This window comes from Danio aesculapii, chromosome 19 (genome assembly GCF_903798145.1).
Source record: "Danio aesculapii chromosome 19, fDanAes4.1, whole genome shotgun sequence".
NCBI classification, from domain to species: domain Eukaryota; kingdom Metazoa; phylum Chordata; class Actinopteri; order Cypriniformes; family Danionidae; genus Danio; species Danio aesculapii.
This window is the reverse complement of record NC_079453.1, coordinates 24,646,879-24,672,100: the sequence shown is the minus strand read 5'-3', so window position 1 is coordinate 24,672,100 and position 25,222 is coordinate 24,646,879. Positions and strand designations below refer to the sequence as shown.

The following is a 25,222-nucleotide window of genomic DNA, read 5'->3' as shown; positions in this document are numbered from 1 at the left end:
AAGTTGGTTAAAATTATTTTCTAAAAACTTTAGAGCTAAATTTGACTAAAACACTTCTAAAGGTATCAACATTATCATTTTATAGTTTTTAATTAATTGAAATTGAATCGAAATTGCATTTCGGACATGCACGATTTTCCCGCAGTATGGTATTTAAACCAATCATAACACAGCGCACCTAAACAGATCACGAGAACAGGACACTGAATAGTCTGCGTATACAGGGATGATGCTTCAGCACAGGAGGACTTGGTTCCAAAAAAGTCAACATCTGTGGTATGGGATTAAGCTACTTTGGATAGAGGATATTGCATCTAAAAGTACGTGGAAAGCATGGGCAGGCACTTTTTTCCAGAGGTTTCAGTACAGCGTAACCGCTACTACGTCATCGGGTGGGCGTGGCCTATCTGTGAATTTGAATAGGTCACGGATCATGCGCAGATTGTGTAAACAGCTGTTTGTTTCAGATACCTGTACGCAATCGCAGGGGTTTCGTGTCCAATGCCTTTTATATGCAGTACTTTGAAATAGCTGTCCTGATCGCAGGTGTTTCATGTGAAGTTAGTTTATCTTATATTAAACAAAGTAAGATACCTGTCAGATTACATTAATAATGTTAGAACTTAAGATACTGATCCCAGGGGTTTTGTGTCAAATACTTTATACATCATATACAGTACCATCAGATACCTGTCCTGATGCCTGGTGTTTCATGTATGATCACTTTTATATTAGTTAACATCAGATACCTGTCCTGATCTCAGGTGTTTCATGTATGATCACTTTTATATTATATACATTAACATCAGATACCTGTCCTGATCTCAGGTGTTTCATGTATGATCATTTTGAATTTGTTAACATCAGATGCCTGTCCTGATCTGAGGTGTTTCATGTATGATCACTTTTATTGTATTTAACATCAGACACCTGTCCTGATCCCTGGTGTTTCATGTATGATCACTTTTATATTATATACATTAACATCAGATACCTGTCCTGATCTCAGGTGTTTCATGTATGATCATTTTGAATTTGTTAACATCAGATACCTGTCCTGATCTGAGGTGTTTCATGTATGATCACTTTTATTGTATTTAACATCAGATACCTGTCCTGATCCCTGGTGTTTCATGTATGATCACTTTTATATTATATACATTAACATCAGATACCCGTCCTGAACCCAGGTGTTTCGCGTCTGATAGTTATTCTATTATATACAGTAACATCAGATACCTGTCCTGAACCCAGATGTTTTGTGTATGATGACTTTAATTAAAAATAGAAAATAAATATGTTCGGTTATTTAACTAAGATCGAGTAAGAAAAATTAACCACAGTTTCTTACAGAAAAATGTGGTATTTATTTGCTTAAACAGGACTGATTACCATATTTTAAACTACAAAAACACGGTTAATCTAATGTACCACAACCATTATTATTATTATTTTGTGGTTTACCATGGAAGTACAAAAGCCCCTAGACTTTATAGTTAACATTCAAACAGAGTAAAACAGAGTAAAATGTGGTCGGCTGTTTTTGCTAATGAAATCATTAAAATATAACATTATAAAAACAAAAAATAACCTGTATTTTTTTTCCTTCATTATCCACCGCGGAAGGTTTTTATTCATCGGAGCTAATGTTTGAAATGACTGCGCAAAAAAAACACCTATAATGCGCATGATCTTTTTTAAAGGGGGCGTTTCCCAAACACCGACCGAGCCACGGCCATTTTACGTTGTGGTAATGAAACGCCTGCAATCTAGTGCATGCCAGAAAGCATGAGCGCATTGCATTTTCAACATGCTTTGTGGTTGCTCCTTTGTCGCTGCTCGGTGAGCATCAACCATTTTCTCAGAGGATGATAACCCAACAAATCATTGCTGCAGTTCCAACACAAGTTTTATGTATGGGGAGAATTAAAAAGCACTAGGTATTCGGGTGTCTTCTGTTTGTCTGTGGGAACCAAAATGTGTATATTCCACATGAAGCTGATTGGTCAGTTCTTGTTACGTGACTCGCGGTGCGGCATTCTGAAAAGCTGAATTTAAAGTTTGTCTGAAAATAGATGTTTTCAGCTGGGTGAGCCTGGCATACATGGCGTGCCGCTCTCAATATGTGCACCCAATACACTCGCCTCCATAGGAAATAATGGACTTGTGCGTGCAAAAAACTTGATATGTGAACGGCCTATTTCACGACAGCGTCACAAAGAGGTCTATGATCTATGCATGACAAAACAAATGTGTGAACACACACACGCAACTACTTCTGATAAATGGTTAAGCAGAACATCGGGGCCTAACTTGAGTTAGACGGTGCGCGCGCACTCACACATACACACACACACACACACACATTTGTTTTGCCATAGGTTTGTTCTAGAGGCAATTTTTTTTACAGCTTTAGGTGATTTTTATTTTATTTCATGTCTGTTTTAGAGCCATGTTACAGGTCTTTGATAAATATCTACTCGTTTTTCTTTTGAAATATATTTCAGATTCACACTGAGCTGAAACAAACAACACAATTCTTGAGGTTTTTGGGACAACTTAATTGTTTCATGTTCAATCCACCTAAATTTGTAAGAATAGATAAGTAAAGTCAATCGATTTGTGTTGGGACAACATCAAGGAATTGTGTAGAACCCTGCATTTTTTTTAGTGTAGTAACATTATTTGATTGTTACATGAATGTATTTCCTATATATGAATACCTTTCTTAAATGCAAATTATTTCTGTTATGGAAAAGCTGTATTTTCCTCATCATTGTCTTCAGTATCAGATGATCCTTCAAAAATCCTTCTAAAAAGATGATCTGCTAAAAAACATTCTCCATTATTCCTCAATGTTAATGTTAAAGTCAGATGAGCTGCTTCGTTTGTTTGCAGAAAACATGATATTTGGGTTTCAGGATTCTCAAATCTAGTAAATAAATATCAAATCAAAAAAGGATCTCAAAGTCTTAAGAAACAGTATCTTCATTCATTCATTCGGTTTAGTCCCTTATTTATCAGGGGTCACCACACTGTAATCTGTAAACACAGATTCAGTCTGTCTATGAAAAAATTGTGATTAAAATCGAAATTGAAATATTCTTCAAGAAAATCATGATAGGTTTTTTTTGCCCAAATCACACAGCCCTAATTACAGTCTACTAAAATATGTATAATTGACATTAACATGATAAATACTACTGTAAATTTCCTCCTAATGGTAAAAAATGTAAATGATAGTCCTGTCTGACATCTCGCATAAATGACTTCCCAATGATTTTTAAACAGAAATGTGTGTTTTGTTCCAACATCAAGATTTATCCATTGTGATTTGTTATTCAAGCACTAGTTTAAAGTAAAACTTGAGACTCACCTGAGGTTTCCTGTCTTAGAGAAGGGATCTATGCATTCATCTCTGGACAAGATCCGATGAGAGAAGAGCTTCTTTTCTGGGTCTAAAAAACCTTTTGAAGAAAGAAAAAGCCTGGTATGAGTAAGAGAAATAGTGAAACAATTACTTTCATTTCTTTTCAAGGTAAAGCATCATTTATGGCTGGAAGCGGAGCTGTAATCTCTGTAGTTTCGCTTGGACATTACTAAGACTATTTACAGCATAATAAAATGGAAAAACAGGGAAAAAAATAATGCACTTCTTTTGTGTTTTCAAAATTGCACCGCTGACACGCTTTCACTCTCCAGCATGAGCTATTCACCGAAATCAAGACTTTAATTCTGAATTTTTCTTGCTTTATCCACTTCTGATTGTGTCTATGTGAAATTGCTGGACATGGTTTTGTGGGAAGTTCTGACGACGAGATACCGAACACTGGATAAAAATATAAACGGAAGTTCACACAATAAAAGAAGGTCTTGTTCAAGGAAACCGGGAAATCTGGGGGATCTGCTGTGCTGAAGAGATCCAGAAAAATCTTACTTGAACTAAAAGCAGACTGTATAAACTCCACACATACCAACAAATTAAATTTAGAATACTGAAAAAACTATACTGTATATCGCATACATTTCCTTTTTTAATAGCACATGCAAATGTAAGAAATATTTTGCACTATTTTTTTAATATAAATGAAAGTTGTTAACATCATGCTTCATCCCACTTTCATAAATACATCTTTGTACACACAAAAACATGATTTAGCATATTTAATATTTAACACACACACATACATGTATACACATACATACACATACACACACCCACATATATACATATTCACACAATTGAAATCAGAATTATTGGCCATCCTAAATTATTAACCCCCATGTATATTTTTTCCCCAATTTCTGTTTAACAGAGAAAAGATTGTTTAACATTTCAAGATACTAGTATTCAGCTTAAATTGTCATTTAAAGGCTTAACTAGGTTAATTAGGTTAACTAGGGTAATTAGGCAAGCCATTGTATAACGATGGTTTGTTCTGTAGACAATAGAGTAAAAATATTGCTAAAGGGGGCTAATAATATAGACATTAAATTTTATTTTTTATTTAAAAACTGCTTTTATTCTAGCAAAAAAAAAAAAAGACTTTCTCCAGAAGAAATAATATTATAGGAAATACTGTGAAATTCTTTGCTCTGTAAAACAGTAACTTGGGAAATATTTGAGTTTGTGTGTGTGTCAAATTAATGTTAACATTTTTATTACTGTTTTCTTAAATGTCAATTTGTTAATGTTTTGTTTGACTGCAATGATTTGATATAAGATACAAACCAGAGCAGTAATATATTGTGTAAACTGTTTTGCATGCATATAGATTTTGAATAGTAATTTATTCCAACTTCAAAGCTGGATTTTCAGAATCATTACCCCAGTCTTTACTATCAGAAGAAATCATTATGATATGTTGATAACCTGTAAGCAATTATTAGTATAAAATTATCACAATGCACTGAATGCAGCTTTTACAAATGCGTTATGTCAGTTGCTAAAGTTGCATATACTTCAGTCGAAAAGTAAACGTAAAAGTCTCTACAAAGAAAACTGCTGAAAATGCATAAAGAATACTTAAAATTGTTCCCTGCAAATAAAAATACACTAAATATATTAAGAACTACGCTGAACTACAATTTAATATCAACCAAAAGAGCAAACCTCAAATAAACCATCATAATATAAAGCTAAATGTAAATGTAATATAAAGTTGAACCAATAGTTTCAAGAAAAAAAATGGTATATCACCCCATAATATTTAGTTTGCATTGTAAAAATTGTGTGCAGCTGGATTTAGAAATTTTGCAATTGCATTCAGAAATGATGTTAAATAGGCTGGTCTGAAACAAACCTAAAAGTTGAAACATTCTAAAAAAAAAAAAAAAAAATCTTGTTGCCCTTACTGCATAACAAATCTTTTAAAAGTAAGAATCTCCTAAACAGTACAACAGGGAAAATACATTAAAAAGAATAAAAAACATTGATCAAAAACAAGTCTAAAACAAACAGAAAATACAGAATCACTGACTATAAACTTCAAGCCTAAACTAATGGATTTCGAGTGACACCGAACTAGTGGCTTTTGCACAAGGCAAACACTCACATATGCAAAATGAGCACATTCCTGCATGTTAGGCTTCCCTGTCATTAACTGCATTATAGAAAAGTGGCTTTGGATGATAAAAAATATATATATATAAAAAAAAAAGTCACAACATCTTTTCAGATTATAAACAAAAACACAAATTTCTGAAAATGCAGCAATCACTAAAAGTCGGATTCGGATGTTCTTGGACCAGTGAGTTTTCAATAATAAAAGCTCTGAATGAAATGAAAGAAGGAATGCATCACTCATGTCTTATCCTTATACATTCTAGCTTGCATATAGTTTAGTTTTGTACTTCGTTGTCCTTTGCAGGAAATTTGTTTTGGACTCGAGCTGCACATTTGTTTTGGACACTGTAGTCCACATACACAATAGACACATAACACAAAACATTAACAATACCAACAACAAGACATTTACAAATACCATCAAGGTATAAATAAATTATAGATGACTTCAATAAAAACGTGGAAAGTGGAAAATCCCTGAACTGATTTTCTTTACTGGTCATTTAGCAGACATTTTATGACAACAAGAAACAAGAATGGCCAAATAGCGGGAGAATCCAAACTTTAGCCTATTAGCAAGCCTACTATTTACATATTGGTTGTTTATTAGTACTTATGAAGTACATACTCAGCATGATCATATTCTATATCTATAATACTATCAATACCTAAACTTAACTGCTATTTACATATTTTTACACGTACTGTCAATTTGTTGTAATAAAAATGCAAACACAGCAAACATTGCACCCTTCCACAACCTCCAAATGCTTAGAAAATGAACAAATACTGCCACCTGGTGTCATAGTAAAAGAACAACATGATCTCTCAGTCACCAGGCCAAGAAAGGGGAAAAAACCTCATGAGTGCTCAGAAAAAATACATTTGTAACTTTCCTCAAGGTCTGAAGCATCATTCATGTTTTACAGCATAAATGGAATAGAAGAAATCTTTTCACAAATCTGCCATTCAAAAAAAGTCTGCCACATGACAGTAATGTACCTGCAATAGTGTGAGCGTACAAACGGCTGCCGAAGGTGAAGACGTGCAGCTCAAAGAGTTTGGCGATCTTTTCTAGAAAGTCTTTGCAGTGAGGTCTCAGTCGTGTGTGAAGCATAGGTTCCCCTCGTCCTAGCTGGAAATGAAAGATTCCCTGAAGAAAAATATAAACAAGATCAAGAAATGATCAACTTAATTAGAAAACGATACAATATAGAGACTAACATAAGAATATTAGTTTAGACACTTTAGAATAACGGTCCATTAGATAATATTAGTTAATATATTAACATTAACTAAGCATGAATAATCTTGTAAAACATTTATTAATCATAGTTCAACATATACTAATGCATTATTAAAATTCAAACATAGTTAATGCAAAGGGAACAAACATGAACTAACATTATTGAACTTAAATAACATTAAAGTTAACAAAGATGAAAGAATCTTGTAATAAATGGGATTGTTTGTTGATGTTAATAAACACATTAACTAAAGGACCATTATTTTTTTATTTTTGAAAATGTTACTGTTTGGGTTTTGTAAGATTAAGGTTTATTAATTTCAAAAAGAATTATCTTATACTCAGCAAGGCTATATTTATGATTTTGAATACTGTAAAAAGAGTAACAAAACTATTACCTTTATCAAACATTACCATTTGAAATGACCATTTCTGTTTTTGGTATATTTTAAAATATAATATATAATTCATTCTGGTGATGTCAAAGATAAATTCAGCATCATTACTCCAGTCTTCTTGTTTAATATAATTCTTTGAAAATAAATACTGCAGGGGTCTATGAAAAATATTTTTTAAAGTAAAAAAAGGTTAACAATTGATTTAATAAATCAGAAATCAATAAATTAAGTAAAACAGTAATTTAACAAAATTGAAAAACAAAAACTGTTTTTTTTTTCAAATATTTTAATCAATTAAAATTCTAAACAAATTTAATACAAACTAATACAAATTAGTACAATTAATACAAAATTAAACAACGTTTACATACGATTTAAATAAACTGTATGACATAGAAATGAAAAAATAAATTCAACTGATGTTTAAATAAATATGTACAAGTTAAATTGTATGACAAAGTAATGAAATAAGTAAATAAATGTGTGATCAGATGAACTGAATACACTATATTACATATAAAAAAAATAATAATGTAACTCAGAAATCTCCCAATAATACTTTAATAAAAAAATAATAACCCATTTATAAAATTTATTTCTCAGGGTATACACTGGATGTTTATATGTGTACTATATATACTGTAAACACGCACTTTACAGAGTCCTTCAAACATTTACAATTTATATAGTCATTTAAAAGACTGAAAACAGCAGAAATAAAATAAAATAATAAAATAAAATACATTTTATTTTTTAAAGCATATCGTATTTGAATTTGTATTATTTAAATGGCAAAATGTGAATACAATTTTTTTGTTTATTTAAAAAAATTATAGTCCAAAGCAGATATGGGACGATAACCGTTTTCAATGTATACCGTGGTTTGGAAAAGTCAAGGTTTTAAAACTGACCAAATTTTCTGCTATACCATTCCTATGGAATATGCAAGGATTTTTTTTACATTTTGTTTTTAGTTCTTTAGGACAACAGTATCTCCAGCAGAAAAATATGAAAATCTGAGTTTTTGAAACTAATGAAGACAGCAGAAGTCAATGACTCATTTGAATTATTTAGCCTGACATGTTTACTGCTCCAAAATATTTTAAAAGTTTAATAAATAAAATATATTGTGTTCAAAGTGGAAAAAAGTTAGTTTTTTACCTAGACATTTAAAAAGAATATATTTTAGAGCAGTAATCACAATTTCATAAAACCATGATACTTTTATCCAAGTTTATCATACCGTCAGAATCTTATACCAGCCCATGCCTAGTCCAAAGGTTAATGCAGTGAAATATGTAATGATTTGTCTTATTTGGATGGCAAAATTTAAGGTACACTGTGACTAATGCTATCATCTCAGATAACACGTTTGATCGAATACCCAGAATCAGTCTTAGTTTGTCTTTGTTGAATCATTTCTTTTTTTAAAGAAAGTCTTAACCCAATTTTCTTTAAAGCAAAAAAGCAAGAATACACATGCTTATCTATACTCCTGCATTTCAGTCTGTCAGGTGCCTTTTCCACAGAAATATATATTCTTGGAAAAAGCTTTAGAAAACAACACGCTGACAATGATTCTAATAGCAGACATAACACAGTCTGCGAACAAACCATTTGAGCCTCTGATAGCGCAGTTAATGGTCTGGTAATCGTGCGGTATTAAGATCTGAAATACTTTTTTGTTTGAGCTGATCTATTGAGCGAACGCAAGATGAAAGCGTCTTCACGCCTACGAGAAGAATGAATCAAAAAAATGGAAGATTACAGAGAGAGAAAAAAGCAAGATGTGAAGTCATTTAAAAGGACTCAATCAATGCTCTGCTGCATTTAGGCTCTTCAAAGCCACAGTAACACCCACAGCAGCTCCGCTTCAATGAAATATGCAAATGAGATCACCAAGAAGTAAGAAAGAATACTGTACGTCTCTCTATATGTTGTTGTTTTTTTTGCCAACATCAAACAGAATGAAGGAATTGTGGATAAATCTGTTGAAAACATCAAAGCTGTACACTGATAATGGATTAAAGCAGTGGCTTAAAAACAAAATAAGGGCATAAAGAAATCAATAAAAATAAAAGTAATATACACTGTAAAAATGCTGGATTCCACACAATTCCTTCATGTTGTCCCAACACAAACTGACTAAGTTAACTTAATCATTTTTACCAATTTAAATGGACTGAACATATAACAATTAACTTGTCTCCAAAACTTTTTAGGAATTGCTTCAACTCATTTTAAATAAGTAGTTAGAACAAACAGCAAAGTCATTTTCTGAGTGTATGCTACTATAATAATGCTCAGAATGACATCACTAACGAATATTTCTAAACAATCTGTGAAGCACATAAATAATGATTTTAATTGTTCATGATTTTTTTTTAATTAAGCCTAGTTCACACTACAGGATTTTAAGCCTGATTTGAGCCAGACTTGGAAGTTAACGAGATTGCTGACAGATCGGGCTGTGATCAGGAAAATATCTGGGGGTGCTCGGCAGTCTTTATGTGTGAACTACTGAACAACACATCAAAGAGGCTCGCTGACGCGTCGCCGACACCTCGCAAACGAAAATTCAATATCTAGCATGCTGAATATTCCAGAGCAGTCGGCCGACTCGACCCCACGTGTGGTCAGATGTAGGGATGAGCTGCAGCCATTGAGAGAGTATTTCAGCATGAGCTGAATGGCCATTGTGCTCAGGAGCACAACAGAAACGTTTGTGATTGGCCAGAATGGCCATCGATGCACTTCATTCTGTGTTAACACAGACACGAGAGTGGGCTATATTAACAGTGGAACTAGAATTCTGTAACTATTAAAATTGCCATACAGGTCATTCTGACCGTTCTCATACAAGACAGCGTATTGTCACGTAATATTTACATTCAAAGCTTCTATTGAGATATTAAAATTAAGTTTTGAATGTCTGTCGTCATATTTTATAACACCATTACCCTAATACTAGTATTATCTTTTTGGTAATACAACCTATAAATATGTAGTTAAGATACTAGAAAGCGCAAAGGTCTGGGCCTCACTTTCATTTTCACTTTCAAACAGGAGCTGACGGCTCCTCCCTCAAAATTTCATTGGCTGTGGTTTAGTAGCTTGATTGAGCTGTTGGGGAAGGAGTTGTTGTCAGATCATGTAATGTGTGACCCACTCTTGTGGATCATTTACGTTGTGTCGCGTAGTGTGAAGACCACAGTGGTTAAAAGACACAAAATCAAGTCATGCAGTGTGAACGCCACAGCGATCTGCCGATGTTTAAGTCATGTAGTGTGAACTAGGCTTTAGTCTCATTTAAAACTTCAGGGTCACATTGTAAAAAATTATTTTCTTACTTAGAGTTTTTTGTCTTATTTCTGGTCCAAAGTTTTAGTACAAATATCTAAAAATTCTTAAATCAAGAAGAGTTTTCTAGACAAGCAAACATTGTCTTGTTTTCAGAAATAATATGCCAAAATTAAGTGAGTTTTTCTTTAAAACAAGAAAAATAATCTGCCAATGGGGTAAGCAAAATAATCTTGTTTTTTCTTTTGACATAGCTGACCCAATTGGCAGATTATTTTGCTTGTTTAAAAGAAAAACTCAATTGGGTCAGCTATGTCAAAAGAAAAAACAGGATAATTTTTCTTACTGCATTGGCAGATTATTTTGCTTGTTTTAAGGAAAAACTCACTTATTACTGGCATATTATTTCTGAAAACAAGACAATATGTTTTGCTTGAAAATGCTTCTTGATATAAAATTTTAGATATTTGGACAAGAAAGAAGACAAAACATCGAAGTAAGAAAAGCATTTTTTTGCCGTACAGTTTACAGTCTATTTTTTCTTTAGTAAAAGGTATATGCAGGAATCCTAAAGGTAATTTCAATACCTTTTTAAGATTTTTTAAAGACCTTCTCAGAATATTTTAAGACCTCATCGCCACTTCAAGTTCTAATCAGTATCAACCCTTTAACTTCATAAACAGTTGTTGTTAAACACTTGTAGTTAAATAAATCAATGGAGCACAACCATGCAACAGAACTTAGATAAGCTCGGAAGAAACAAAGCTTGAAAGAATAAATTATGTAGTTGTTTTCAGCGAAAGGCTTCAGCCACTGTTTAAACTCGTCTTTCTCCCATCAGGAGTACGTAAACTTACTTGCGCCGTCTGTTGCGCTCTATGCTTGCACTACATGTGGAGAGCGTCACATCACCTTCCCAAGCTTGTCGCAAATTACGTGACCTCACCAGGACGGAGGAGCTTGGCCGGACACGCCCCGGCCCAAACCAATCGTGTGGATCAAGCATGCTGTTGTAATTCTTTCACATTATTTTTACAGTTCAGTTTTAGCGATCTTTATGTTCAAAATTGCACTCTCTTCTCAGTGCACTTAGACACATTGACGTCATTTGGAACACAGTCGTGGCTCATGGCGAAAGACCTATTATTTAAAAGCGGAATTTATGTTACGTCTCCAAAAGCTTGTGAAAACAAAAAACATAGCATCCGTTAATTCTTTTAATTTATAGTAGGTTATTTATTAAGTATCTGTACTGTATGACATGGGCCTGTTGGTTAGAACATTTCTACAGTCGTTTACATGGGTCAAATTCTAAAAGTAGACTTTTCCAAAAAGAAAAAAAAAAAAACAATAATAATCGTCATTATCATTAATATTACTAATATTATTATTATATTATGATTTTTTTTTCATTTCCTAATGAATAATAAATATTAAATTTCAATTCTTAATAAATAGCCTCATTATTTGTTTATTTATATGATTTATATATGAGATTAGAATACGTGTTAGCTGTAAGTGATTTTATGCATTAGAATAGAATATGTCATATTCTCAATAATATTTGTAAAGGAAACACAGACCCTATATGTGCTGTTTACATATATTTCAATTAATATGGGAAACGAATGCATGTTTTTACCAAAACTAATATTGTTTTTTTTTTTTTTTTTATGCGTGTAAAACAATATAATTTGCACAAAAAATTATGGGGTTCTTCTCTAAGGAAGTTGTTACTCCACCCGGTTAAAAGCATCATTATGGGCATTTTACGTTATAACTGAAGTGGATCAAATGATGGATCTGCGACAGAGAAACTAGGGGTTTTGGGAAACACTCGTCACTACATTGTTCTTTTCCCAAACGATGCATCATACTATGATAGTTCAGTTGTTCAGTTGTTTGGGAAACGCACCTCAGACCGTTGTTTTGAACTGCATAACGTAATTTCCCTCCAGCGTACAGAACTAACTCCGATAGACTCAGGATTTAAAAAGTTTTGATTCTGCATTTTTGGCAGAAGCCCTTTCAGATCATTTACTTTAATCATTACTTTTAATGAGACTTTTAACCAGCACAACAAAAAAAGTTTCTGAGGACAATCACCTACTGCGCAATTAATATGGTCTTGCAAAATTGCATCTTATCAAATTTTTCCAAAGGTAGAGTATTATGAAGTGTTTAACTGGTACCTTGTTGGACATTCGCTGGCAGTTCTGCTCAGTGGTGTGGATCAGCGTTTGGTCCAGATCCACCATCAGCACTAACTTCCTGTTCCTGTGAAGTCTTTGCTGGTCCTCTCGGCCAATCTGCTCCGCTTGCTGCTCACAGAAGAGAGAGATAAGAAAGAAAAATACTGATTATTATCATTTATTAATACTGTTTTATCCTAAGATGTTAACTGTTATATGTACAGTTTATTGTGATTTTTTACAAGTTATTTAACCTTTACTATATTTATTCATTGATTTTCTTTCTGCTTAGTCCCTTTATTAATTAGGGGTCACCACAGCGGAATGAACCACCAACTTATCCAGCATATGTTTTACGCGGATAATGATTTATGCGGATGCCCTTCCAGCCGCAACCCATCAATGGGAAACACCCAAACACTCTCATTCACACACATACACAACGGACAATTTAGCACCCGGAGGAAACCCACACGAACAGGAGAACATGCAAACTCCATACAGAAATGCCAACTGACCCAGCCGAGGGTCAAACCAGTGACCTTGCTGTGAGGCGACATTGTTACCCGCTGCGCCACCACACCACCCCTTTACTACATATATATATTTTGTAATATTTTTATACAATTTATTTTGAACAATTTGAACGTATAAGAACCTGGAAAACACATTTAATCAGCTAAGTTTAATGATTGTTTTTTATCCATTCAGCCAATCTCCAGGTTTGACAAGAGCACTTTTAGCTTAGCTTAGCATAAATCATTAAATTTAATTAGACCATTAGCATTTCGACCAAGATCAAGGAGCTTTGCTTTTATCATGGCTGTAGCCAGCATGGTAACAGTGCTGCGTAATATCATTACACACACTGTGGTCACTGTAACAGTTAACAAACAGAACCAATGTACTGATACACACCATTTACTCTCATTCAAGTGGTTCTAAACCCTTATGAAGTTCTTTCTTCTGTTGAATACAAAAATACTATGGAAGTCAATGTTTTTTTTATTTATTTTTTTATTTAAATGTTCTGTTTATCTTCCTTTATGTTCAACAGAAGAAACAAGTGGAAGATGAGTAAATGATTTTTGAAATTGTTAAAGGTAAATTGATAATTTGGTGTATTTTTGTCTGTTTAGCACAAAACAGTTTAAGTTGTACAGAATGAAGTTCTTTTTGGCCCATTTACATGAATCATTCTGCTGTGACGACCCCTGATTAATAAAGGGACTAAGCCGAAAAGAAAATGAATGAATGAATGAATGAATGCATGCATATGTTGCAAAAAAACTACAACATAGCGTTTCCTCAAATATAATTACTAGTGGTGTAACAGATCAGAAATCTTACGGTTCGGATCACACTACGGTTTTTGAGTCACGGATCGGACCGTTTTTTGGATCAGCAAAAAAATTAAATATAAAATGGAGGTGACATGTCATTTGGTTTCCATTAATACAAAAAAATTACTACAAAAACCATTTGTCGCTACCTATTGGTTACACAATGTAATTGCTATAACATTCACCAGCGTCAAGTTCCATTAAACGGTGATTTTAATCTTTACCATAAACATCAGTATCTGAACTATAAACTGTTCTCCCAGTACTTCTTTGTTATTTAATTGTTTGTAAGGGACTAAAAAGTGTAAAAACTTGTGGCAGGCCAATATCGGCATTAACGTGCTGCGTTAAAGCGAGACTTTTATCGCAAGCTATGATGACTTTCACCTTGATATTTTAGCGCGGATGTCTACCTGCGTACATGTAAGAGTTTTCTGTAATTTTGGGTGACTTTAACTGCAGTTCGGCAGTTCCACTTTCACTCATAAACATTTCATTTATGCCCCCGTGACAAACTGGGGTATTAGATGTAAACAAGGAGTAAGGAATGGTGAGAGTGTTATGGAATTTAATAACGCACGCCGAATGGAAAGAAAAAAACTTCCACATTTTGCAATGTGTGTGTGTGTGTGTGTGCGGTCCTTTACTGATAGACGCGTTTGTGGATCTTGTCTGAAATTATGGCGAAAAGTCCTACATGACGGTAATAGTTTGATTGCGGTGTTTACTTCAATTATGCCACTAATATCTGCATACTCCACGTCTTAATTGCATTTCTAAAGATATGACTTTAGGTAAGCAAAAATTGCTGTTTCAAGCTTATGTAGGCCTACAGTTCAAAATTCATGTTTAACTGAATAAACAGTAAGTAAACACAAGTACATCTTATTGAACATAATTTATTTTCTTCATCAATTATCATAGTAGAACAGTTTCTCAAGCAGTTTGTAATGCATTTTAGAAACAATAGATGAGCCCCTGGTCTAATGTGCCACCTGGCTTGAGAAACCCGTTCTTGACACTTTGGTAGCACACATATTCTGAATGCCTTCGGCAGAATTCAAATGAGCCATTTTAATCTAGATTAATTCCAAGATTACAGTGAGATTAATCTAGATTTAAAAAATTATTCTATGGCCTTTAGTAAAAACTGAATCGCTCTCAATTAAATGCAGCTTTGAATGCAGCACTTCCAAGGATTAATAATCATATGTAAATCATTATCATTTATCATTCATGTTGCGCGGGTTTGAATAGAGATCCCGATCTTTTAATGTTTAATTGTGCAGCTTTATACTGAATGCATTCATGCAGGCTAAACCAACAGTGACAGAAAACACCTTTAATTAATAACCTACGAAAGCCTTCAAGTCTCATCACAACATTTTCCGTCATCATTATATTTTACATGAAAGCCAAAATGCTTTCATCCACGTGATTTGAATGACGCAGGGGGTCTCTCTCTGATACTCTCTCTGCAATTGTTATAATAGTTGGATTAACTACAAGTTCAAAAAAAGTTATTAATTCGCAGGTCATGTGCGTTCCGAACTGTGGGTTGTGATCGGTACGGATCACGGATCAACCATGATCAGTTACTCTTCTAATAATTACCAATGTTAAATGAGCCGTTTAATTCACTGTATTAAGCACCTACATTATTTTCCATTATTCAATTTTCAAATACTTTTTTTTGCAAATCAAATCTGTAATATTGGAATTCACATTACTACTGACTATTACTCATGTATTAATGACCTAATGTTGGAAAAAAAAAATGCACATTAAAATTTATTACAGCATCTCAAAAAATGAGCAACAATCTATGTAGTTTGTTTTATTTTTAATCTGTAAACTTGTTTTTAGAAAATATCTTGCTGTCTGTATGAAAATGTGTTAGAAAAGTTGGCTTGTGTTTTCATAAGATAACAAAAGTACAAATTAGCTTTTAGCAACCACAGTATCTTATCCCTGTAATTAGAGATTGTTTCTGGAAACCACACTTAAAATGTAGCTTAATTAATGGTGAATGAGTGAAAGAGAGGCATTCTTTGCAAAAGCAAGTTGCTGTATTACTTCACATAGCAAACTTCACGTGAAGAGACGAACTGCACAATTCTATTATCATTTCAAATATATTCAAGTACACATTTATTTGTTATACAAATTTCCATTACTTTTTCAAAACATTTTGGGTTTAATTGTTTTTCCAAAACTTTTCCAGGCCTAAAATATGCCTTGTCAAAATTTCATGACTTTCCCAGGTTTTCCAGGGCTGTATGAACCCTGTACGAAATAATTTTTTTATGAATCCCAATTAGCAAAAGAAAATATGGAAAAAATACTACTATCAACGATGCTCGACAACTGGCCCCAATATTCCACTTTGTTACAGTCTTCCCCTATATGAATCTCCATCCGCAGAGGTGTCAGACTTCAGGCACTCACCTCTGAGCTGACCATCAGCTCGGGGACACTGTGCACCATGGAAACGGTCGCGGTAGAGATGGGCGCCTGCTGCTTTCCGTTCTTGCTCTGCATTCTGGAAAGCAGAGAAATAGAAGAGCATCTTCAGCACCATCTAGTTAATTCAACTCTCTACCAGAAATGTCTCTAAGAGCAGAGACAAGTGGAAAAAACATGGTAAGACAATAATAGCTTTACAGACGTCATTTGCTTTTTTTCGTCAAAACAATTCTGAACAGGAGAAAAACACAGGAATACATCGACTCACTGAGTTAAATCCTGGCCACATTCTGCACACAAGCCCTTCATTACAATGGGATGACTGCATTCTTCCACCTTGGCTATCACAGTTCTGTTAAAAAAGAAGAGAAATATGTGTACAAATAAGCAAAGTCATTTTCAAATGTACAAATATTTGTATACTTTTTATACCCCATAGTATGTACATTCATAAATAGACTGGGAAAATGTGTGAAAAGATGTTCTTCAAACTCCAATGTGAGGGCAATATTTGGCATTTTAATTGCTTTTACAAATACAATAACTTTCAGGTGACAAAATTAAATAAATAAATAAAAACTTGACCAACATTTCTAATGCATGCAGCACCCTCTACTGTTAATGAGCATTTTTTATACATTTTTTATACATATTTTTTCTAATTACTAGCCAGTCATAGATGATTATTGGAAGAATTCTGGTGCCATCTCACTGATTTGTGATGTTTTGGGTTAACAGTATTGAATTCTCTACTATGCATGGATTGATAAACGTTTTCAAGGTATACCGCGGTTTGGAAAATCAGAGTATTGAATACGCCAAAATGTTCTGCTAAACCGTTCCTACTGTATATGTAAAACAGGGTTTAATGCTAAGGATTTTTTCACTGGCTCACTTGGGCCACTGGTTCAGATTTATACTTGCCCCGCCAAACTTTTTACTGGTACCACCAAAAAAGAAAAAAGTTAATAGCTACAGTTGAAATCAGAATTATAATTTATTTTATTTTTTAAATATTTGCCAATTGATATTTAACACAGCAAGGAAATTTCCACAGTATGTCTGATAATATTTTTTCTTCTGGAGAAAGTCTTATTTGTTTTATTTCGCCTAGAATAAAAGCAGTTTTTAATTTTTAAAGAGCCCATATTATGGGTTTTTGAAAATGCCCTTCCATGTAGTGTGTAACACAGCTCTAAGTGAAGTGAAATATCCAGCTAAGGCTTAAATCTGTAAGTGTACAGTGTTTAAAACTATTGATTCATCTATAAAAGAGTCGACTCATAGTGCTTCAAACGAGTCGTCTTGATAACGAGTCATTAGGTGTTTCGCGATGACGCAGCCACGAAACACAAGCCTCGCCAGTAGTTATGCGCGCAAACCAGGGAGATTTGAAACCTGCGGCCCCGCCCACTTACACAGAAAAAACACTAGACACACACACACAGACGCCGCCGGTCCAATGAAGTCACGCTGTGCTCAGATGGATAATATTGACAGTCTCTACCCAAAGATGAGTTGTGAACTGTGAAGAATCAGTGGTTGAGGTTTATTCACTAGTGTAAGTAAGTGCGATTAAAATTGTTGCCTCCTTTAACTTGCAAATTATGTATTTATTGTGTTTTGTTACTTGTTAACTTGGTACAGTACACGCGGTTACTCTTTATATTCTCTTATCACATGTAAGCCACTTTAAAAACGCGACGCGTGCCGCTTTGTTTACGGATTTAACGTTAAAGGCTTTTGTGAGCTCGCGTTCCACTGCCGTTTGTCGTTGCTATGGCGATCGTAAGCTAGGAGACAGGAGAGGTATCGATCTCGCTAGTTCTGAGGAGGAACGTGATGTGTTTATGTGTGTGTGTGTGTGTGTGTGTGTGAGAGAGAGAGAGAAAAAGAACAGGTCGAGTTTGTGACGCCTAGGGGCTAGGAGACAGGAGACTCGCGTCGCTTTCCCTAGTTCTTCTGAGGAGCGTTGTGTGTGTGTGTGTGAGAGAGACTCGCGTCGCTTTCCCTAGTTTTTCTGAGGAGCGTTGTGTGTGTGTGTGAGAGAGAGAGAGAGAGAGAGAGAGAGAGAGAGAGAGAGAGAGAGAGAGAGACTCGCGTCGCTTTCCCTAGTTCTTCTGAGGAGCGTTGTGTGTGTGTGAGAGAGAGAGGGAGAGGCTAGGCGACTCGCGTCGATCTCCCCAGTTCTTCTGAGGAGGGTTGTGTGTGTGTGTGTGTGTGTGTGTGTGTGTGTGTGTGTGTGTGTGTGTGTGTGTGTGTGTGTGTGTGAAAAAAGCCTTACACTATGAAGCGCGTGTGCACTGTGACTACTTTTATATAGTTGATTACCAGCTGGGCATTTCACTCTGTCTCGTGCTGAAGCCTGTCACTGTCGACCAATCGCAGCAGGCTGTCATCGGTCCAATCAGCGCAGATTAGCTTCGCGCTGAGGAGGGGGTTGGGAACAAATGAATCGCTGAACGATTCATATGGGAGTCGTTGGGATAATTAGGTAAAAATAAATGCAGATTATAAGACCATAAAAGTGTTTTATGACCTTGCATGCATATTAGACTGTTGTTGGAGACCCTTACAACCTAAATATGACCCTATTTCATGTATAATATGGGCTCTTTAAAAAACATTTTAAGGTTAAAATTATTAGCCCCTTTAAGCTAATATATTTTTTCGATAGTCTACAGAACAAACCATCGTTATACAATAACTTGCCTAACTACCCTATCCTGCCTAGTTAACCTAATTAACCTAGTTAAGCCTTTAAATGTCACTTTAAGCTGTATAAAAGTGTCTTGAAAAATATCTAGTCAAATATTATTTACTGTCATCATGGCAAAAATAAAATAAATCAGTTATTAGAAACTATTAGGTTTAGAAATGTGCTGAAAAAAAATCGTCTCTCTGTTAAACAGAAATTGGGGAAAAAATAAAGAGGGGGCTAATATTTAGGGGGCTAATAATTCTGATTTCAACTGTATTTCTTAGCCACATATTTTAAATAATGTGTCAAAAATAACGTCTGTTAATTTTGAATTTTAATATTTAAAAATATATATATTTCAATGTATTAATAAATTCTAAGTGTTATGGATACAAAAAAAACAGTTTGGAAAAATGTGCAGGTATTTTATTGCAATACTAAATGACTTAACAAAAGGTGGCTTCTTTGCCAAACTGATGACAAACTGCAAAACCTTGCTTCATTTTTTTTGACGTGTTGTACCCACATAAATGTCTGCTTCAGACATTTATGTGGGTAATGTCTCAGACATTTATGAGACATTATCAGACATTAACCTCATAATCTGATGTTGCCGTCTCTTCGGTGTACTGGTTGTTACCAAGTTACAGACAAAAATAACATGCTTGTCAGCACAATAGCCTAGTGGTTAGCGCACTGACATATGGTGCAGAAGCACTTCAGGGCATCCCGAGTTTAAATCCCAGCCTCAAGGACATTTCCCGTCCCTACCTCCTCTCTCTCTCTCTTTCTCTCTATACCACTTCGCTTCCTGTCTGAAATATTGCATTATCCTCTTAATAAAAACAAAAAATAAATCTTATAAAAAATAATAATAACAATAACAACATGCTCACAACATCCAATCAAATAAGAGGAATCGAAAAGGTATATGGTGTTTACAACATCACAGAGAAGGTAGCATTTAAAGGCTTAAAAGCACAAACTATTTTGCGATTCTAAGACTGTATTTCCACGCAATTGACAAATAGTTGCACTGTCACACGCAAATTAAACTTTAGTGACAAAGCAGCGCTGGCCCAATCTGGCCAGTAAACAATCTTGTCTACTGTCCCGAGCATCTCTCACATTGGCCCAGGGCCATCAGGCAGTCCTTATTGTTGAGCCCTTATTGTTTTTAGGACAACAGTATCTCCAGCAGAAAATATATCCAAAGATGTCATTTTACATTGTAAAGAAATCTGTAATTTTGAAACTAATGAAGACAGCAGAAGCCAATGATTCATTTGAATTTATTCAGCCTGACATGTTTACTGATGCTAAATATTTTAAAGGTTTCTCAAAATAAAATATATTGTGTTCAAAGGGGAAAAAAGTTGTTGTTTTTTACTCAGACATTTAAAAATGCTATATTTTAGAGCAGTAATCCCTATACCATTATATTTTTATCCAAGGTTATCATACCGTCAGAATCTTATAATATCGGCAGATGCCTATTTTATACATAAACGCAGATTTTCCTTAATTCCGTTTCATATTTTCAAAATCAGAAGGGACTGAAGATCTTAAATCTCTTATAACTACTGTACAAACATTTAGCATTTTAATAAGATGCATTTTAATAAAGAACTATGTAAGCTTTGTCTGTTTTAATAGTTTGTATTTTGCATATTTAAGCATGTACTGCACTTAATTCAAGTAATACTTTTAAAGTAAAAAATTGTCAAGACGTGATTCCAATAAACATGAAGTAAAGAAAATAACACTGCTACTACTACTACTTCTACTACTACTAATAATACAAATAATGACGACAAAATTCTCATTTCAGTATCAGGGCTGTTTAATCCCACAACTTTAAACTTTTCTTCAACAACCCTGTAGTGCAAAAGACTAACAATAAAGCACGTGGAAATCCTGCACGACGTTGCACGCTTCTCTACCACTACTAACGTTAGACTTTACTGTATTATTCAGACCGCCTCCATGCTTTCAACGACACACCCTCACTCCAAAACTCCGCCCTCTACAACCGTATCAGCCAATCCAAATGCACCAAACTACAACGCACCAAATGACTGACAGACAGAGGACGTTGCCGATTGGCTAAAAAGGGCGGGCCGCTCCCCCAACTCTTGTTTTGCTATGTACACAGAGTTTAGGGGTTATCAGAGCTTATCTCGCAAGATGTAATTCAGTCATGTTTTTCAGTTAATATGAACTTTTATGGCTGTTATAACAACAATCCCGTAGAACATCTTTACGTGATATTAAACATGTTTACACCGGGCGCGTGGAAGTTGAGATGCTGCTGTCACGAGCTCAGCGTGAGCGCCAGTGCGCGTGCCACTTTAGCTTAGCGCGAGCACGCTCATTTCAGAAGCAAAGGCTGGAAATAAAAGCGTAAATGTCAGCCGTTAAATCTGGTCAACGGGGTCATAAAAGCGTGTCTTACCCAGGCGCGATGACCTGTCCGAGCTGACAGCACAGTTCCCGCACAACTCCAGCGCGGTCCGACTTGAGCTTCTTCTCGGGCGCTCTGGACTCGCTTTCGGCGGGGATCGGCGCACATACCGCGATCACGGAGTCAACGTTGACCAGAGCTCCGAGTTTCACCTTCCACTCGAGCAGCCGCAGGGGACGCGCTCCTGCGGGGCAGCGGATCTCCGTCACCTGCACCACGGGGCCCTCTGCTGCCGCACCGCCGCCAGAGTCTGCAGGCTCCTCCATCAGGGCTTTAAACTTCAGTCAGAGAGCCGCAGGAAGCGCTTGAGGAAAGTTAATAAAAGTAGTAAATAGCTGTAAAATAATCCTGAGGCGCGCAGGAAAATGAAGAGATGAAAATGAGCTCTGTTGCAGGACAGGCTGAGGCGCAGGTTCACTCTTCCCGCCCGTAAACAGGAAACACAACTAGGCTGCAGCACGAGCGACACTCTATCCACTTCCGGGAGACTTAATAACGCTCTTCTTTTAAAAAATGCAATCGTTACTTGAGAGTATACTCATTTAGTTTGTAATAAAATAATGACAACATTTATACGCATAAAAAAATTATACTTTACCTAAATATTTAAAAAAATGCTTAATAACTACATTAAACATTTATAGTCAAACTGGTGAAACAGTTACAGTCAAACTGGTGCTTCAGAGAAAATCTGACTTAAGCATTTGTAGCAAACTGTTTTTATGTGTCCCCTCCCCCGTTCGAGACAGGCAAACCCCTGGCTTGTGATGTAATCTGATGAAATATCATCATCACACCATCTGCCTTCCGCTGTCAGGGGATTAGACCGCGCGTCATCGCAACATGTAAACATTTAGCTTCATGTGCGTGATTTCACTTTTGTTTTATTTCGGCTTGAATGTAAAACTTACTGGTTTATTTTTTTTAAAAGTTACCAAAGAGGATTACTCATTTTGCTTTATATTTCATTATTACATCAATCTCAATCCCAAACAGGATTGCACTTGTCCTGTATCCAGAGGCGGACATAGTGATTTGGGTGCCCTAAGCAATTCCAGGTATGGGGCCCTAGCATTAAAACTCAAAACAGTTTCTTTAAATAAATAAATAAAAAAACTTTCTTTATAGATTTTTTTTACTCTCTAGATTCAGGGGTTTGTGTGTGTGTGTGAACTGCATGTTAAAAATATATTAAGTGGAACCTTCTTAATGTAAAATTAAATGCAGTAAATTCACAAAAAAAAAAAAAAAAACCTCACAAGCTATGTACAGTTAATTAGCCAAACTAGTGATTTGTGATTAGATTTTAATATTTGCATGTGTAGTATGGATGGAACGTTCCACTATTCATGGGGGCCCCTGAATAGTAAGTGATAATGTTAAAATCTTAATGGTTATAAACATATTTTAAAACATATGATAGAAAAATTATAAAACCGCTTTAGGATTATTAATATAGGCTTCCTGGCATTGGCCGGGGGCCCCTATTTACCTTACTTGTAAGTCCGCCCCTGCCTATGTACAGTTGATATCAGCCCTCCTGAATTATTAGGCTTCCTGTATATTTTTCCCAGTTTCTGTTTAACAGAGAGAAGACTCATTACTTTACATAACAGTTTTTATTACTAATTTCTAATAACTGAGTTCTTTTATCTTTGCCATGACATTACATATAGGCCCGTAACCAGCCTGGTAAAAGAGGTGGTTCATTTTTTCAAAATCAACTGAACCTTTTTACAGTTATTTGCTTTATTTTCTGCTTAATTATGAGATTTAAATACTGCATTTTAGTGATATTTTAAGTATTATTTTAGCTGCATTAGCTTGTTGGATGGTCAGCATAACCACACTTTTTGATATATCAAAAATATTTCCTAAAGTTGTATAATAAAGAAACGTGAAATACTACTTATTTAAAAGACATTTATTACTTCACATATCATTAGAAATAAATAGAAATCTGATAAAGTTTTAAATAAACAACTGTAGTCTATTTTTATTCATTACGAAATGTTTTATACACATCAAAACATGTGGTTCCGATGACCATCCAACAAGCTAATCCAGCGAAAATAGTGCTTAAAATGTCACTAAAATGCAGTACTTAAATCTCATAATTAAATAGAAAATAAAACGTATAACTGCAAAAAGGTCCACTTTTTGAGAAAAAAGAACCAGCCCTTTCACGGAAAATTTATTAATTTTTTGTTTAAAGGTGAAATAGAACATGTGCTGTTCTGTTGACAAGCTCAAAGAGGGGAAAAGAACATGGACATGTAAAGTAATTTTTTTAGCTTAAAGTGCATAAATGACAATTATACTTGCAAAAATGTAAGTGATTGTGCACAAGTAAGCCATGAGTAAATGAATGTCTTTATTAAACTACCTTTTTTGTTATACATTCCTTTAAATTTACATTTTAAATGTGAAGTTACATTTAAATTTTACAATTGGGGGGTTGGTGTCAAATTAGGTGCCCACCAATGTCAAAAGCAAATCTATGTCCCTGACTTGATGTCAGCCCTCCTGAATTATTGGGCCTCCTGTATATTTTCCCCAGTTTCTGTTTAACAAAGAGAAGACTTTATTCTTTTCATAACAGTTTTTATTACTAATTTCTAATAACTGAGTTCTTTTATCTTTGCCATGACAGTACATACAGGCCCGTAACCAGCCTGGTGAAAGAGGTGGTTAATTTTTCATTTTTGCAGTTAATTTTCACATTTTTGCAGTTATATGCCTCATTTTCTGTTTAAATATGAGATTTAAATACTGCATTTTAGTGATATTTTAAGTATTATTTTTAGCTGGATTAGCTTGTTGGATGGTCAGCATAACCACACTTTTTGATATATCAAAAATATTTCCTAAAGATTTATAATGAAGAAACGTGAAATAATACTTTTTTAAAAGACATTTATTATTTCACATATCATTAGAAAAAATAGGAATCTGATAACGTTTTAAATTAAAAACTGAAGTCTATTGTCATTAATTAGGCAAATAACAAACTGGCCAGCACATTCAACTGTCCTCAGTCAGAATTTGGCTATTTGAATTAAAAAAAATAATAATAATAAAAAATAGTAACAATAATATTGTAGAGCTTCACAATTTTCTAGCCTCTTTTGTAAAAAAAAAAAAGTACATTTTAAAATTCATAGATAACAACAAAAGCCAAAATAGTATTAAAAATCATTTCAATATGATCTGCTTTTGGTGCTTCACACTGTTGTATTGCTAATTTTTTTGTTTCAAGATCAAAGTCCAATATTTAGAATAAAGGTTACCTGTAAAATGTTTTCTCTGTTTAAAAACAATGCAGTAGCGAAAGATGACTTCTCTTACGTCAGATTGTAAAATGAATATCTTGTTAGCATTGGCCAAAAGTGATTAGCTGAGGTCCGAAGCGACAGCCTACAGAGGATTCTGCTTGGCCTTAAAGCGTTTTTGATGGGTTATTTTCACTGTTTATGATGGCATAGCAGTCAATGTAGGACAAATGAGCTCATGTATGGGACAAATTCTGGACATTTGTCAGTGAGG

At 34.6% G+C, this 25,222-nt stretch overlaps 1 protein-coding gene across 1 annotated transcript in view; it reads right to left on the bottom strand.

Moving 5' to 3' along the window:
* The window catches only part of ctdp1 (CTD (carboxy-terminal domain, RNA polymerase II, polypeptide A) phosphatase, subunit 1), a 210,415-nt gene extending 188,250 nt beyond the window's left edge, over nucleotides 1-22,165 (bottom strand). Inside the window, exons 1-6 of the mRNA XM_056479626.1 lie at nucleotides 21,668-22,165; nucleotides 16,780-16,863; nucleotides 16,494-16,587; nucleotides 12,703-12,831; nucleotides 6,569-6,719; nucleotides 3,377-3,467 (exon numbers count right to left, since the gene is read on the bottom strand). Coding sequence (XP_056335601.1) covers nucleotides 3,377-3,467; nucleotides 6,569-6,719; nucleotides 12,703-12,831; nucleotides 16,494-16,587; nucleotides 16,780-16,863; nucleotides 21,668-21,942 — 824 coding nt within the window. The 5' untranslated portion in view covers nucleotides 21,943-22,165. The remainder of the gene's footprint in view (nucleotides 1-3,376; nucleotides 3,468-6,568; nucleotides 6,720-12,702; nucleotides 12,832-16,493; nucleotides 16,588-16,779; nucleotides 16,864-21,667) is intronic.
* Between the last annotated feature and the right edge of the window lie 3,057 nt (nucleotides 22,166-25,222).